This window comes from Asparagus officinalis, chromosome 2 (assembly GCF_001876935.1).
Source record: "Asparagus officinalis chromosome 2, Aspof.V1, whole genome shotgun sequence".
NCBI lineage: Eukaryota > Viridiplantae > Streptophyta > Magnoliopsida > Asparagales > Asparagaceae > Asparagus > Asparagus officinalis.
The window spans coordinates 82,302,976-82,320,208 of record NC_033795.1 but is presented as its reverse complement, the minus strand read 5'-3'; the positions used below and the strand labels follow the sequence as shown (position 1 = coordinate 82,320,208).

Below are 17,233 nucleotides of genomic sequence, written 5' to 3'. Positions count from 1 at the left end.
CAATATCTCTTGTTATGTTATTAACTTCAGTTTAAAGGAGCAAATAGTTTTGTACAGAGTACACTATCAGTAATTGAGGGGTTGATACTGTTGAGATTTTAAAATACCACGGGTACTATGTGCAAAGTTCAAAGAAGCTCAGATCTTTGTTTATGATCTTACTTAGCTGCATATGCATAATTTAATCATTTTCTTCATGATGTTCATGTGTAGAACATATCTTTGGTCTGCTCTTATGTGCACCTGCATGTGGGCATGTGGGCTTGTGTTGTCAGCAGATAAGCAGTGAAGTTAACCATTTTGATGCATTGCAGGTTTCACTAATACGAACTACTGTCGACGAAAACAAGAAGTTTGCGAGATTTATTGCTGAGAAAGTGAATAAGTCTTCATCAAGAGTTTGTATTTGTCTACCAGAGAAGGGCGTCTCTGCACTAGATGCTCTTGGGAAGCCATTTTATGATCCAGAGGCTACATGTGCTCTAATAAATGAATTGGATAAGCTAGTAGAGAAAAACAGTGATAGACAGGTACCATTTTGATGGAGTGTTTCCATATGCTAAATTTGCATGTTTTAGAGTTTATAGTTTATATGTGTTTATGTCCATTATCTCATATACATATCTTATATTTATGTTTTACTTCTGTAGGTGAAGATAATACCGTACCATATCAATGATCCAAATTTCGCTGATGCCTTGGTTGATTCATTCTTGGAGATGAATATCTCTAGAACTGTGAATCCTCGAGAAATTCCTGCTTTTGAGCAAAAGTATTGTTCAAATATGGTTGAAAGCACTGAGGGGAAAGACCCAGATGACAGGGTTATTTGGCGGACCCCAGTCGACTTTCCTGATGCAAGGCCAGGTTTTATATCTATTGAATATGCAATATTTGCTCATTAGTACGGATCATTCTTCCAGAGCATGCTAACTGTTATTCTCTAAAATGCTCATGTATAGGATTAAGCTTATGATTTTCAATCTGCGACCAATCATCTGCATGAAGAAGTTGCTTATCACCTGGAAAAATTGAAATGTTTTAATAAAAACTAGATTTTTGTAGGGAGCTTCAATCTGATAAAAGTAATGCAAGAATAAAAGGCATGATATTCCAATGTACAGTAATGGGGGCATGACATCATAAAAAAATAAGTGAAATCCTCTTCTCTACATATAGTCTAAACAAGAGTTAACTTAAAGCTGTACTTTCAAAATTTTCTGACTAAGAAGCATGTGTTATAACAACAAGAAAGGAAAAAAAGAAGGGAAAAAAAACAAGACCTACCAGTTGGGGAATGGCTACTTCAGAGTTCAGATAAGTTATATGTTGAGAAGGAAATGGTTAGTTGAATAGGCAATGCACTCTTATACGGAAACCAGTAGGTATTTTGGCACCTTACATACATTGAATGTATAATATTTTATTTGTTCTTGACAGAAACTCTGCAGAGGACCCAGATTATACTACAACAACTGAAGCAACAAATAAATAAGGGTGTGCCCATTATAGGGGCCGGCGCTGGGACAGGCATATCTGCAAAATTTGAAGAAGTTGGGGGTGTTGATCTGATAGTTGTATACAACTCTGGACGTTTTCGGATGGCTGGAAGGGGTTCCTTGGCAGGATTACTGCCTTTTGCAGATGCCAATGCAATTGTACTGGACATGGCAAATGAAGTATTACCTGTATGCGTTCCTTAATTTTATGCTCTATTTTGGAGTAGAACAAAGTTCATAGAATCATAATGACATTAAAATCCCAGCATTCTAACTCTTATCATCTCCTTAGGTGGTAAAAGAGGTACCGGTTCTCGCTGGAGTGTGTGCTACAGATCCATTTCGCCGGATGGATTACTTTCTTAAGAAGCTAGTAGATACTGGATTTTGTGGTGTGCAGAATTTCCCAACAGTTGGTCTCTTTGATGGTAACTTCCGCCAAAATCTGGAAGAAACGGGAATGGGTTACAGGTGAATATCCAGATCTCGTTTGATTGTTTTCTTGCATTCTTAACATTCTTCTAGATAATCTCTTATTTCAACTATTCTATTAGGTAATTCCGTGTAAATCTAACTGTTCATCTTGCAGTGCCCTTGGGCCTAACTTATGCTATTTACTGTAGCATTCAAGATGTAAATTTCAAATTATAATGAAAAGCCTATACATAGTTCTAGTGTGAAATTAGCTAATAACCAGTTATTATAAATCTAACAAAGGAAAAGTAAGTCTACGATTTAACAAAGAAAATATCATGATCAAAGAAAAAAAGTTGCATTGTAGGCGTTAAAAAATGCTTACAGACATACAAGTACCACTCGAAACAACATGGAGAAACAATATACACATCATCAGGCAACACAACGCAGCGCCTCAGGACAAGGTGCCGCGGCTAAGGCGCGGCAGTCCAGGGTGCCGCGGCCAAGGCGCGGCAGCCAATGGTGCCGCGGCCAAGGCGCGGCAGTCCAAGGTGCCGCGGCTAAGGCGCGGCAGCCTATGGTGTCGCGGCTATTATGAGAGGTGTTGTGGCAGTTGTGAGGCAGTTATTCGATGATTTTTTTTTTTGAAGTCCACGTGGCGGAATATCAGAAATAGAACGTGTGCTGACGTGGACAAGCGGTTAAACCACGAAAAAAAGTGGTTAAAAGTCGTGGGAGAGCGGTTAGAGGGCATTTTTGGAGCAGAAGATACTTGAGTCTTTGGTGATTTTGAGAAAGAAAGAGAGAATTTTCACCCTCTGACAAGCATCATTTGGTGAATCCTAGAGATCTAAGCTCAGACTTGATCTTTGGAAGAACGGACATCTTACATCGATAAGATATTCGTTTTCAAATCTTTACTTCGATAAACGAAGGAGAGATCTCTAAACAACCTCTCGATCTACGAATCGGTGGTCCACGAACTAAAGCGTTCCCGGCACAGGCAAAGTCCCACAAAAACAGTAGTTGATAAACGACTTCTGTGTTATTTTCTCGAGAGTTGTATTTTCTTTTATTTTCATTGTAATTTCTTGTAAACACATCAAGGTTTAATGAAATCTGCAATGGAAACAACTTTCGCTGAAAACATGCATGAAGAAAACAATTGAGGAAAGGTATGTGATACAGGTGTATCTTCTCTGCCTCGGGAGCTTAGCGATCCTCATAGTAGCTTGATGATAGATAATTCTTATGGTAGCTTGAGAATAGAAACGCGGGTCAGTACAAATAACGAAACGCGGATTGGAATACACAAAAAATTCTTATCGGTCGACTGATGAATTGCGTCGGTCGACCGATGATGATCCCGGAGTTCAAGATGAGTTTCTGCTCGGTCGACTGATAAGAAGATCGGTTGATCGATAAGAACCTTGAGTTGTGGAAGACTTTCTGCTCGGTCGACTGCTAAGAGGATCAGTCGACCGATAAAGTCATGCACGTTGTGCATGTTCGCGATCAGTCGACCGACAGGTTAGATCTGTTGACCGTTAATCGGGCCGGTTGACAGTTGGCTATCCTAATTTGTTTTGATTTAGGATTTGATATAAATAGGAGGCGTCTGAGAGGTGTTTTTCAGGAGGGAGAGAACAGAGAGATTGTTCTTTATTCTAGAGAGATTGTGAGGAAAGAGAGATTTGTAATTTATTGTTCTTCATAATCTAGAGAAGATATTTTTGTTCACCATATTGCATTGTTCTGGTGTTTTGCTATTTTCTTCACAAAGACATCTTTGATAATTCCGCGATCAAAGGTGCTCGCACGGCGATACGTATCAGTATGTTCGTCTATTAATGTCAAACCAAAAATTCAAGCAAAGATCCTTCTCATTTCCTCTTCTAGCCTTGATTGTTGCCTTCCCCCCTCTCTCTCTTTATGTTTTTTCCCACGAGAAGAGAGTATGAGAGGGTTTTATAGAGGTTAAAGGGAGTTAAAGATAGTTTAGTGGAGGATTAAAGGTAGTTTAGTGGAGAATTTTAGATTTAGTGGGGAGATTAGGGGGAAGGGGGACAGTGAGTTAGGTATTACATCTGACCCACGTAAAAAAGAAATTTCGTCCTCGAAATTTAATCCAAGCATAAGAAGATCTAGATGTTACCTGTTGTAAAGAGATATGGATAGCGATGACGAACATCATCCTCTCGCTCCCATGTTGCTTCACCTGGTCCACGATGTCCCCAAGACATCAAGACTAGAGGAATGGTCCTATTTTTAAAGATATTTTCTTGTCTATCCAAAACAACTATCGATTGCTCTTCATATGACATGTTTGTTCCAACCCGAAGTTCTGTAATATTTAGGGCATTGGTCTCATCTCGCACGTATCGTCAAAGTTGCGATACATGGAACACATCCTATTCCTGAATGGAAGTAAGAACATATTACAATGGACTTTGTCACTGCCTTGTCGAGGAGCCAAAAGGGGAACAGTGCTGTATGGGTAGTAGTAGACCAACTCACCAAGTCGGCTCGCTTCCTACCATTTCGAGTTGGACAGGTGATGGAGAAGCTAGTGGAGTTGTACATGAGCGAGATAGTACGCTTGCATGGAGTATTTGTTAGTATTGTGTCCGGCAGAGACATTTTTAATCACACTTTTGGAGGATCTTGCAACAATGTCTTGAGACTCGACTGAGTTACAACACGGCATACCACTCTCAGATAGATGAACAATTAGAGAAGACTATAGATTTTGGAGGACATATTGTGAGCATACATGCTAGATTTCAAGGGCTCTTGGCAAGACCATTTACATTTGGTAGAGTTATCTTATAATAATAGTTACCAGGCCAACATCCAAATGGCGCCTTTTGAGGCTTTATATGGGAGGAACTGTAGATCTTCTACCTGTTGGGGTAACTTGGTAGAGCGACGTCCGTTAGGGTCTGAGATAATAGTGCAAACAAGAGAAAAGATAAAGACGATACGGGATCGCCTTAAGTTGGCTCAGAATAGGTAGAAAAGTTGAGCAGATAGTAAGAGGAGACCTCTACAGTTTCAGGTTAGAAAGCATGTTTGCTTGAGGATATTCTCAACTAGAGGGGTTATCTGATTTGACAACCGCGAGAAGCTTAGTCTACGTTTCATCGGTCCCTTCGAGATATTGGAGAGTAGGAGAGGTAGCATACATGCTAGCTTTGCCTCTATCGTTGGAGGGAGTGTATGATGTATTCCGTATATCGCAACTTCAACGATACGCGTGAGATAAGATCCACATCCTAGATATTGGAGAGAGTAGGAGAGGTGGCATACATGCTAGCTTTGCCTCCATCATTGGAGGGAGTGCATGATGTGTTCCATTATCGCAACTTCGACGATACGTGTGAGATGAGATCCACATCCTAGATATCATAGAGCTTCATGTTAGAACAAACCTGTCGTATGAAGAGCAATCGATAAATATTTTGGATAGATACGTGTGAGATGAGATCCACATCCTAGATATTGGAGTGTATGATGTATTCCGTATATCGCAACTTCAACGATACGCGTGAGATAAGATCCACATCCTAGATATTGGAGAGAGTAGGAGAGGTGGCATACATGCTAGCTTTGCCTCCATCATTGGAGGGAGTGCATGATGTGTTCCATTATCGCAACTTCGACGATACGTGTGAGATGAGATCCACATCCTAGATATCATAGAGCTTCATGTTAGAACAAACCTGTCGTATGAAGAGCAATCGATAGATATTTTGGACAGATAAGAAAAAGTCCTAAAAAATAGGACTATTCCTTTAGTCTTAGTGTCCTGAGATATCATGGACCAGATGAAGCAACATGGGAACAAGAGGGCGATATTCGTCAGCGGTATCCACATCTTTTTACAACTGGTAACATCTAGATTTTTTTATGCTTGGATCAAATTTTAATGACAAATTTTTTTAGGTGGGTAGATGTAATACCTAACTCACTGTCCCCCTCTCCCCTAATCTCCCCACTGAACCTAAAATTCTCTACTAAACTACCTTTATCCCTCCACTAAACTACCTTTAACTCCCTTTAACCTCTATAAAACCCTCTCATACTCTCTTCTCACGGGAAAAAAATATAAAGAGAGAGAGAGAGGGAAGACAACAATTAAGGCTTGAAGAGGAGAGAAGAATGATCCTTGCTTGAGTTTTTGGTTCGATGTTAATCGGCAAGCATACCTTTTCTCAATTGTTTTCTTCATTCAATTTTTTTTTCCTTTCATCATGATATTTTCTTTGTTGAATCGTAGGCTTACTTTTCCCTTGTTAGATTTATAATAACCGGTTATTATCTGATTTTATACTACAACTATGTATAGGCTTTTCATTATAATTTGAAATTTACGTCTTGAATGCTAGACTAAATAGCTTAAGTTAGGTCCAAGTTCCTACATATACAACTTTATTTTGTTTTAAGATAACATATAACTTTTCTTACTGGTGCTGTCTTCCCGTAGAAATCATGAAAAATGATTTGTTGGTTTCTTATATTTATATGAAGTTGTACATACGGGTTCCTCCATTTATATAGTTAGCTTGATGGATAAACTATATTTTATTCAATGGATAACAATGGTACGTATGTTCCCACTTTTCATAAGTCTAGCTGTGATCTTTAACTTTTTGTTGTAGATGGGTATTAGGATTCATGACTTGGAGTTTTTGCATTAAAGTTCCCTCCAAACAATATTTCGGTAACTAGAGTAATTTTCCAACATAATAAATTCTATTTTTTCCCCAACCTGTAAGTCCTTCCTTTCCATCTTTTCTCTAGTTAAACATATAAAATTTTCTATGTGCTGAAAATTTTTAAGTTAATATATGCTATACATCTTATAGGGTATTTTTCTTATTTAACACATTATAAATTAATGTGCTTAAAGTTGACCGGAAGTTTTTCGTGAGATTCTAATCAACACTTCAATTCTCAAAATTTGTTCTTCAAATTTTAGATTGTCTTTTTTCTAAAACAATGATATTGTTGCACAACAAACAATTTGCCCTTTTCAAAAATTAATTCCTATTTCAAATAGTTTAACTAACAAACTCTTTTATTTTGACCTGAAGGGCTTTCCCTAAATAAACATATCTTTGTTTATGTGTAAATTTCCTTTCTGGTAATAAACTTATTTTTAATAATCTTCGCCCACAAACTGAGTATTTAAGTTTTCTAAATCCTTAATATCTTATTTATCTGAAATTTCTATTTTTCTCATGGTCAACTGAAACTAGGTTAAAGGATTTCCTGCAGCAAGTCAAATGCAGAGAACCCTTGGGTATAGTGGTTAAGAGGCATGGTCTCTAGCATAGAGATCCGGAGTTCAAATCCCATGAGCTTTTTTTTTAATTTATTTTTGGGGATGTTGAGCTCGAACCCGACCCGGTTTGGACCCATTATCAACCCGTTTGGGTCTAAAATGCATAAAATTAATACCAACAAATTTGGGTCCTTAGCTCACCAAAAAAAATCAGTTTTGTTGAGTCTTTATGCTATAAACCCAGGCCCGATTGACCTAGTGTGATTTTAAACAATTACGTTATTTATTTCTTTATTTCCTTTTTGTTAAGATAAATGAGTATATGTTTAATCACTTGATGATGTGTTTAATCACCTAATGACATGTTTGATCACCTAGTGACCTTTGATAGGGCCGATTGTGCATGAAGACGTCTTCCATCAAAAATATGATTCATAAGCGTGCTATTATAGCATGACTACACTCTCGACATTGATATCCCGGTGAGGATTATTATTATTATTATTACTATTATATAATAGCATGGACTAGACGATGCACCCATCTTGATTGGACATTTTCTGGGTCACAGTTATTTTTTATTTTTTAGTGTATTATATTATAAAATGTAATTCTATCTCAATCATTTTCAATTTACCAGCTTGGAAGTCGAGATGATCAACAAAGCTCATAGATTAGGCCTTTTGACAACACCATATGCTTTCAACCCAAATGAAGCAGTTGCCATGGCTAAGGCTGGTGCTAATATTATAGTGGCACATATGGGTCTCACAACATCAGGATCTATTGGTGCAAAAACAGCTGTCACACTTGATGATAGTGTTGTCTATGTTCAAGCCATTGCTGATGCTGCAGTTGGAGTAAATCCAGACATTATTGTTCTTTGCCATGGAGGTGTGCTTCTTTAACTACTTTCCTTAAGCTGATAATATCATGTCTTTTAGCTTTAGTTTCAATATGTCGCCTGAACATTCACCTATTTCAAGTTGTAATGAACGTTTAGAAGCAGGAGTGTTAGTGGTGTTAGACCTATTTCTGACAAATGGAAGGCAGCTAAATAGAAAAACTGATGTAGACCAAAGAACTCAGTCACTCACAGCTGACAGATAGTAGAAAGAACATACTCGGCTTTTGGGTGTTTAACAAAGGTTCCATTGCTTCGCAATGCCAGAAGGGTGCTTCTTGCATCAATTTATTGATACCACTATTGTATGGTTGCACGGTTTATGAAGAGTCGATATCAATTTATTAAATGCTCATTGGACCTACTTCTGACGAATAGAAGGCAGCTAATTAGAAAAACTGATTTGGACCAAAGAAACTCACAGACAGATACTGGAAAGAACAGATCCATTTTGTGGGTGTCTAACCAAGGTTCCATTGCCAACACCAGAAGGGTGCTTCTTACATCAATTTATTAAAAGCTCATTACCACAAATGTAAGGTTGCACGGTTTATGAAGAGTCGCCATCCAATCTTGGTTCTCGCAACAATCCAACCCATTATACTAGTTGGCTTTCAGTTCGAAGCTGTGTAAATTCAATTGACACGTGCAAAATTAAATGCTTCATCCAAACTTCAGCCCACAAGCTGCGACGTGTGTGCTTTTGGTGAGATGAGTACAAAGAAAGTATAAACAAACCGTAGAGTGCTAGTACTCCTTTGTGTGTGTTGCATATACATGGATGTGCCAGTTATTAGTTCCAAACCCGGCCAAAGCAATCAAATATAGAAAGTTAATTGTTATGTATAGCTCATTTCTTTTTCTCATTTTCAACGTGGGTCAAAAACTTATCTAGGCAGAAGTAGGGAAGTCAGAACGTGCTAAAAGCGTTTCGGTAAAATCTTTGGTATTTTTGACCACTTTGAGCCTTGTGCCCTTTTCCCAAATTACTTTGCGTTATAAAACCTTTTTGTATATTACCTGTAGTTTATGTTCATGCTATCTGCAAGTGTGGTAAGGCTTACCAAGGTTTATATTGAAGATTGATTTTTGGCTGTTTCTAGGAATTTGGTGGAAAGCTTGGTGCTAGATTTCTTAAAAGACTAATTTCTGATCCTGCCATGATTAGTTATTTGAATGATGTACATCTATTGATCAATAGTGAGCAAAAGGGAACTTCTGAAAGATCGCGTTCATCACTTCAACAAATTATAAGGGTAGCAACAGTAATCACCAACATCTGAATTTTCAGTTTTTAGATATTTGAAAGATTATGAATGGTAAAAATTTGCAAGTGAATCACGCTTGCATGAACTGGAACTTGGGAAGATATTTGTTTAGGTAAAGCAATTTTTTCAAAGTGCTACATGGAGAAATGGGTGTTTAGTCGCAAATATTTTTCAAATTCAGATGTTATTCTCTTGTTAGTTGCATCAATTACGATTACCTGATTTTTTTTCCCAAAATTTTTTTAACGCATGATGTGTGTTGCAGGTCCTATCTCAGGTCCTCGAGAAGCTGAATTCATACTGAAGAGTACCAAGGGGCTCCATGGGTTCTATGGTGCATCAAGCTTAGAGAGACTACCGGTTGAACAAGCTATTACAAACACAGTCAAGGAGTACAAAAGCATTTCTATCAAGAGAGATTAAGCGACATGCTTTGCAATATCCTTTCTCCTGTACGTGTCTTTTAGTTACTACATGATTTCCCCCCGCTTTTACTCGGCATTTGTACATGTAGAAGAAGCACATACGTACCAATAGGCTCGAGGTATATGTTCCAAGCATGTATATGTGTGTTTAATATTTTCCCAAGACGACTAAAGCAGCACTTGTTGATTCATTTTGATAACCTTCTGTATTACGTTATGCTCGTGTTCGACATGAAACCAGGATGTCATGAAGCGGATGTCGCATTTAATTTGATAGGACCAGGTACCCCCATCTGACTTTCTTTTCGCTCCCTCGTCATGGTTTCAGCTTATTCTCCCTCTCATGTGAAGTGATGGTTCAATCCATGGATTTCCATCTAAAAGCTGGGGGAATTTTGACAAGTGAAGCGAGAGGTAAAAGCTCTCACTAAGCATTCCTTTCATTAGCTCTCACAAAGAATTTCCATGAAGTTGGTTAATTTTCGTCTCTTGATATATAATTCCCAAACACGCCGAAATTATTTGCAATTTTATTTCTAACTAGTTCATGTGTAGTAAACCACATCTGTTAGTTTGGATTTTCATTTTTGAGTTTTGGTTTTTTAAAATTGGGTTGATAGCGCGCATCTGCATGTTAGGTGCTATTAGTAGTAGCCTAGCTCTCTGTATATATTTCGCTAACATGTAGTCTTCACTTTTCCTCTAGATTTCCATTCACAAAATTGCAATTCGTTAAACCATGATGATCGGGTCGGGTACGTGGGAAACAACTCTGAGGATATGGATTTGCAAAATGCACGCATCATTTACTTCCTAATATTTCGAAAAAAAACTACCTACATTGTTATGCAATGAAGCAAAGAAAAGTCCTACGGCTACATAACATCTATCATAAATCAATCTACAATCTGTCACAGAAAAATCTTCAGCTTTTGGATGCTTTTTCTTATCCGGGTGAAACTGCAATGCTACAAATATTTCCTCCAAAAGAATAAAATTTCATTGAAAAACAATTCTGACAAATGAAATTTCACAAGTTTTCAGTAAGATTTAAATCATACCCAGCTGGCGGTATCGCCTTCGGATGACATCACCCCCAGAATTCTCATCAATCTACACAAAACTCAATCAAAAACCAATAAATGTTTTTTATACAAAAAAACAGAGGAAAAAAAACTTGAAGAACAATTGCACTTACTCTTGGAATGAGGTACCAATCAATGAATCCTGGCTTTTGCGCTGAACTCCTGATATGAGAACGAGATGTAAGCAATGTTGAAACGTTGCAAATCTCTCTCACAAGTTTCTCTTTTGAATCCGACTCCTCTCCCATCTCTCTCTTTCTCTCTCTGTAGCATTTATTTTTTCAAAAAATGAGATGTTATTAATATATTTATGCAAATTAATAGATTTGTTAAAGTGGGTTTAGTGAGAGTTGATCTACTCCTCTATACTTCAAAAGTAGAATCCAAAGAGTCGTTGTTCATGCTACAGTAAATATTGTAGTATAAACAGTAACCAAATCTGGTACTCTGCACTCAAAGCTACTGTTTATGCTACAATATTTACTGTAGCATTAGTAGTGAATCAAAGCTGCTCCTTCATACTTGAAGTTATTATTCATACTATAGTATTTTACTGTATAATACACAGTAAAACAAATCAAATGTATTAAAACTTAGATTGTTCTTTAAGTATAAAAGAGTAGATATGATATCTAAATTAAATGTATTAAAATTTGGATTCTTTTTTAAGTATAGAGGAGTAGATATGATTTCTAAATTTCGCATACAATAATTAAATCAAATGTATTAAAAGTTAGAGAGAGATAATTTTAAAATGCAGTGTTTAAAAATTTAGGGGAGTTGTGCTTTGCATGAGACCGCACACCAGTGAATTGGAATTGGAATTGGAAACGGATGTAGCAGGTTGCCCTTCTTTGTAGGAAATTCTTTTCTTAAAAAAAATATTAGTTTTGTTTTCCTGAGTGGAGGGAAAAATTATTGTGAGGGTCTGAATCTTCAGTTTCATCATGTCAGTCAAGAAAAAAAAAGTTATGCATGGGTTCTTTCTCTTTTATTAAAAGGAGTTACTTTTTTTTGTTTTTTTTTTCTTCTTCTCTCTTTTTTTAAGAAAATATCAGTGATCTCGCGAGTTTTTACAACTATTTACAACGTTAATTAGCTCTTGTTTGGTTTGAATTTGAATTCCCGCATAGTTAAAGTGACAATTGGTACTGCACTCAATTTATATGGATCGAACGTGATATTCATCGTACCTCAATTTGTTATTGATCGAGAATATGAAGGCGAATATCGACATGATTCGATGAGAAATCCATATATCATCTCCTGGCAATTTAAATATGATTACTCATCAAATAAGATGAAAGTGACTCATACAGCCAAACTTTATATTTAGCTCTCTTGTTGTTGTTTTTAAAAATTAGACAAATTTAGTTTCCACTTGTTTCTCCATGCAAGTTTCCGGTTCCGATGTGGCAAATTTGAAAAGCACTGAGAATTCTTCAATGAATGCAAACCATACGTTGCCCAGAGGAGGAAACTGCGACTTGAAAATACACGACAACAATTTTCATCAATCTGAACAAACCGAGAATGAACATACATTGTTTTCGAGCAAGCTGCAGTATGGGAAACACAGTGAACATACTATACACCTCATGAGATCATATACAACCAATTGCCTCGCTTATATTCATAACATCGCCACACACGAAAGTTGAAAACAGTAAGGGCTAATGCAGACCATTGCAAAATCATGGAACTCTCTACTTTGTAGCCTGCGCAATCATATTGCTTATGGAGCTAGCCTGCTCTTTGGCGGTCTCTACCAGTGAATCCTGCAAATCGAAAACATCTATTTGAGAATATACCGCAGGATTGCGAGTAGGTGCATAGAGAGTCACATACATATATCAAACTCGCACAGAACACATCCCATCTGATGCAGTATGATCGCAATTAGACAAATAGAGGTTAGAAACACCACTTCTGCTCTCAAATATTAATTACTTCAGATGTTTTTCACTTACATAAAAATTTTGGTATTTTCTCAGTCTCAAATTTTGATAATATGTTTGCCTACGCAAACTCGATTTCAGGACAAATTGAGAAAATGATCCTACATATTAAAGGTTCAGATTAAAAAAATACATGTATATTTATGCACGTGCAAGCACACTGATGTACATTTGCATATCCATGTTTCATTGTTAAGGAAACATACAAAAGGGCATATCTGTTTACATCTAAAGTTTACTATTAAGTACTACGTTGCAAGAATGCGTGAACAATATGCAAGTACTAGAGAAAGACAGGTGTGAATTACAAACTTTGCATAAACCCCTCTAATAATTTGAGAATTCAGATATATGTTTAAAATTGTGAAATAAGATTGGTTATTGCATGGTGTTCAGACATGCATTGGCTATATTACTAATGGAATGTGATAAGGTTTAACCTTGAACGCTGCAGTAAACACTGACAATGAGCTACTGTCAGGTAAAACGGAATATAATCCACAGTACCATAACGTAACTAAGTTAATGTTCAAGCAAAACTTTGGGTGGAAAATAAATAGAGATACAAAATAATCTATTTTATCAACCGGTGAGAACACAAAAAAAGTATATTATGATCGTCATCCTACTTGATGGAAGGGTGAGCATGACCATACCTGCGCAGCTATAAGCCGTGCAACAGTTTTCTTGCTTGACTCCTGAAGTTCACCCGCGATAAGAACCTCATCCAATATATAGTATGCCTGCCAATTAAAAAAAAATAAAAAGCTAAATATGTAAAGGCAAACAAAACTAGAATGAAAATTGATTGTGTTCTCAGAGCGGATAAGGAGTTACCTTGTGAAAGTTAAAGATCAAATCCAGCTCACACACCTGAAATGTAAAATGTAAAGTACGAGTTACAGAACCATTTAGAAATATTCAGGTAGTAATATAGTCCATTAGACAAAAAGATAGTAGGCTCACACTGCCAAAGTAACGGTCCAATATCTCAACAAAATGATGAATAATTTCCAGGACCTCCAGTTCATTGTCGTCCGCATCAATGCACATGCAGAAGTAAAGGCTGGCATACCTACAAATGATATTTATAGACACAACATTGAAATGTATCCCTGAGTTGGGAATTATCCCCAGCATTTAGGGCAACTAGATTGAGAGAATAATCACTATATCAATGCTTTACCTTCTGTACACAACTTTGTAACCTCTCCACTCAACAAAATTGCAGAGTTTTGGGCCTCTTGTTAGAATAACTCCACTAAGCTCTCGGATAATCTATTCAGGAACAGGAAATGCATAAAGATGAAAAAAGATATAACATAAAACTATCAACCATCAAATATCCAGCAGCATCAAATTTAGAAATGCTCTAGCTCCTTCCAAGTCCAATAACTAGAAAATAAAAGATGGCAAAAGTAGAAAGAACCAACTTTGTCAACATCACTAGATTATCAAGATGGCAGATAAACATCAAGAGGGAAGAAAACCCATGACAATTATAAAGCCAAAAGAGAGCATTTCAATCTATAGTATTGATAGCCAAGTTTAACATCGTACACAAATATATAGGAAGACAATTGAGTATACAGATACATCTATACAAGACGAAAAAACATATCAAATTTATGTCAATTTCAGAATCTTTTAAAAGGTCAAGAATTGCGTTTCTTGTAAGTTAATGGATTACAAACTATTCAGTGCTTACAGAAATAAAATGTAATTGTATATAAAATATGCATAAATGCACATCAGATTACAATGGAAACAAGTATGCTGACATAGAAAACAGTTTGCAATTACCTTGTGCAAGAAAAGTATTATTGTTATTTTTAGGCCAAGAGGTGAAATAAAAGAAAATAAATCTTCTTCGATGATAAAATTTGATCCACGAAGGTAGGAGACAAAACATGGATATATAGACTAAGCTACACAGATAGGGGTAGGGGTGCGAGTATGGTTGTGGGACACGCTAAATTTGTAAAAGGTAGAGCACCGAGAAACTGCTACACGTACACGTATATATAATAACAATTTACATGAAATCAATATAATTTTTTCTATTTCACATGCTATGAAATAAAATTCCTATAACATTTATATGTTTCTTTTTTAATATGGATCTATAAATTAGAAAATAGCTCATTTTTTTAAACTTGATATCCAAAAGACCCTTTGGTGCTGGACCCCATCACCCTTTGTAATCATAGTTTTGAACCGGATACAGGGTGAGATGAACCCAACTTATGTCCAACAAGTTTCAAGAATTGCACATGTAGGATAAACGTCCACAAAAAAGTATGACAAGTATTTTAAATTAAAACATGTATATATAATTGAGTACACATTTGAAATAAGTGTGTGCAAATTCCAAGGAGTGTCCACTGAGGTTTCGGTGTTGGGTACGGATACGACACGGGTATGACTCCAAATAGAAATACCCATGCAACATAGTATATAGGAGATGAAAGAAGAAAATCAAATATGTATTCAAAATATTGCTTACCTTGGACCTTTCCTTCTGTGTATGTGGAGAGTACCATTTTGTCAGTCTCACTTTTCCTTGTCTACTAATCAGAAGTACAAAATGAATCTGCAAAAGGAAAATACCATGTTTTTAACAGTGACGTCAGCTATGAATGTATGTCACCATCCAATGATATAAATATGTACCTGTTCTTCATTTTCTTAGACTGTATAACTTGACATCCAATCATATCATATATAATAATAAAAAAATGGAAGTGTAAAATCAATTATCCTTAAAGCGAGCCAAAAATTAAATGACCGGGATGAGAAATAATGATGTTCCTCCATCCATCGCTTCATGATGGTGGGAACTTGTTGTCAATAACAATGTTGTAGATTCAACATCCATACCACAAAACAATCAACATAGGAGATTTAAATTGCTATGCTGACCTTTTCTATCTAACTGATACCTACTGATTATGAACTCAATAAGATTTAATAGTTATCACTTATTAGTAGCTTCCTCCTCTTGATCCCAGGTCCATGTGCACCTAAATCAAACATTACCTATCGAGAAGGCTTTTCACTGTCCATTAGATGGAACGGACACCAAAAGCATACATACAAGGCTGTCTGTGTAGGAAGTGGGCCAGAGCTAGGGTTGGCAAAGAGCTAAAATTGTGTAACACTTTGAGAGGCAAGCAGCTATACGTGCACTTGCATTAGGAAGCTATAGTTTACAACTTAGACGAACTCCTTAAATTTGGCTAGAAGGTTGTAACAGGCAGAGAAACCTACACAATGAGGGGGATGGTTGGTAACCTCAAGAAAGCCTCCATAGTTAAGGAAAGAGCTTCTAACGGGGAAGAACCCTCTGTGATGATAATTTAACATTCTACACGTTCCTGCGACACGAAGAGATCACAACGGAGCATTCGTGAGATATTGAACACCTTCATGTTCCATAAGCACCAGATGTTGTGCAATGAATTACAATCCTATGACCCACATTGAGAATGTCGTTTGAAATTACAGTCCAACAAATTTAGACCAATGAGTCTGTCTGATAATCTAACACCTAAACGAAAGGATTTACACTCTTATATACTTAGACAATGGGTTCCAAAATTAAAAGTGACCCCGTCGGGACACATTAATTAACCACAACCTCCCAAGTCCCAACCAAGGAAGCACCCTCTCTTCTCTCTTTTTCAATTTGTTATTCAGAGAAAATGAATAATATCCTTACAAATGCTATACCCACTCACAGATGCTAACCATCAGTATTCATGTATGCTCCTAACCCTTCATCCAAAGCCACCTACGATCACAGTGGAAAGGAAAATTAAATTTAAGCCAAAGTTTATATGCCTGATAAAAGTTAGCATTCTTAAGAATGTATATCTAACTCTCAAAATCCATGTGTTGCATTTAAACTTCGAAATTGGTGTTGAAGGTTGTGGTTTTATATTTCATATTCTAACACACTTCTAAATGTGTCTTGAACTTGCGTTTCCTTTTGCACATTGGTGTTTTTTTTGACAAATGCACACTCAGCGGGATTTCAAACAAGGTCCTCCCATGCCATCAAAAAATCACTTGCCACTACATCAGAGCTCTGAAGTTGGTATAACTTCGACAGTAATAATTTATGATAGAATACTGAATGTTGATGCACATAATTCATAACGACCTGAGAAGCACCAAACTAAGGGCCAATTTGGTATTGTTGGAGCTTATAATAAGTTGCTTATAAAAGAAGGTTATAGAAGCAACTTATATAAGCTGTTGAAAATAGTTGTTTGGTAATCTAATATCAAAAACTGGTTAAAAAACAGTTAATGTGTTTGGTATAACCAGCTTTTAAAAGCATCCTCAAATAAGTTGAATCACATTAAAAAAAAAAAGCAAAACTAAG

General features: G+C 36.6%; 2 protein-coding genes across 2 annotated transcripts in view; one reads left to right on the top strand and one right to left on the bottom strand.

Moving 5' to 3' along the window:
* Nucleotides 1-10,052, top strand: part of LOC109831853 (UPF0261 protein mll9388) — a 17,244-nt gene extending 7,192 nt beyond the window's left edge. Inside the window, exons 4-9 of the mRNA XM_020399315.1 lie at nucleotides 315-530; nucleotides 651-867; nucleotides 1,441-1,688; nucleotides 1,792-1,970; nucleotides 7,844-8,097; nucleotides 9,641-10,052. Coding sequence (XP_020254904.1) covers nucleotides 315-530; nucleotides 651-867; nucleotides 1,441-1,688; nucleotides 1,792-1,970; nucleotides 7,844-8,097; nucleotides 9,641-9,798 — 1,272 coding nt within the window. The 3' untranslated portion in view covers nucleotides 9,799-10,052. The remainder of the gene's footprint in view (nucleotides 1-314; nucleotides 531-650; nucleotides 868-1,440; nucleotides 1,689-1,791; nucleotides 1,971-7,843; nucleotides 8,098-9,640) is intronic.
* LOC109831852 (AP-1 complex subunit sigma-1) overlaps nucleotides 12,367-17,233 on the bottom strand; it is a 5,435-nt gene continuing 568 nt past the window's right edge. Inside the window, exons 2-7 of the mRNA XM_020399314.1 lie at nucleotides 15,350-15,436; nucleotides 14,030-14,121; nucleotides 13,810-13,918; nucleotides 13,681-13,716; nucleotides 13,500-13,586; nucleotides 12,367-12,663 (exon numbers count right to left, since the gene is read on the bottom strand). Coding sequence (XP_020254903.1) covers nucleotides 12,592-12,663; nucleotides 13,500-13,586; nucleotides 13,681-13,716; nucleotides 13,810-13,918; nucleotides 14,030-14,121; nucleotides 15,350-15,436 — 483 coding nt within the window. The 3' untranslated portion in view covers nucleotides 12,367-12,591. The remainder of the gene's footprint in view (nucleotides 12,664-13,499; nucleotides 13,587-13,680; nucleotides 13,717-13,809; nucleotides 13,919-14,029; nucleotides 14,122-15,349; nucleotides 15,437-17,233) is intronic.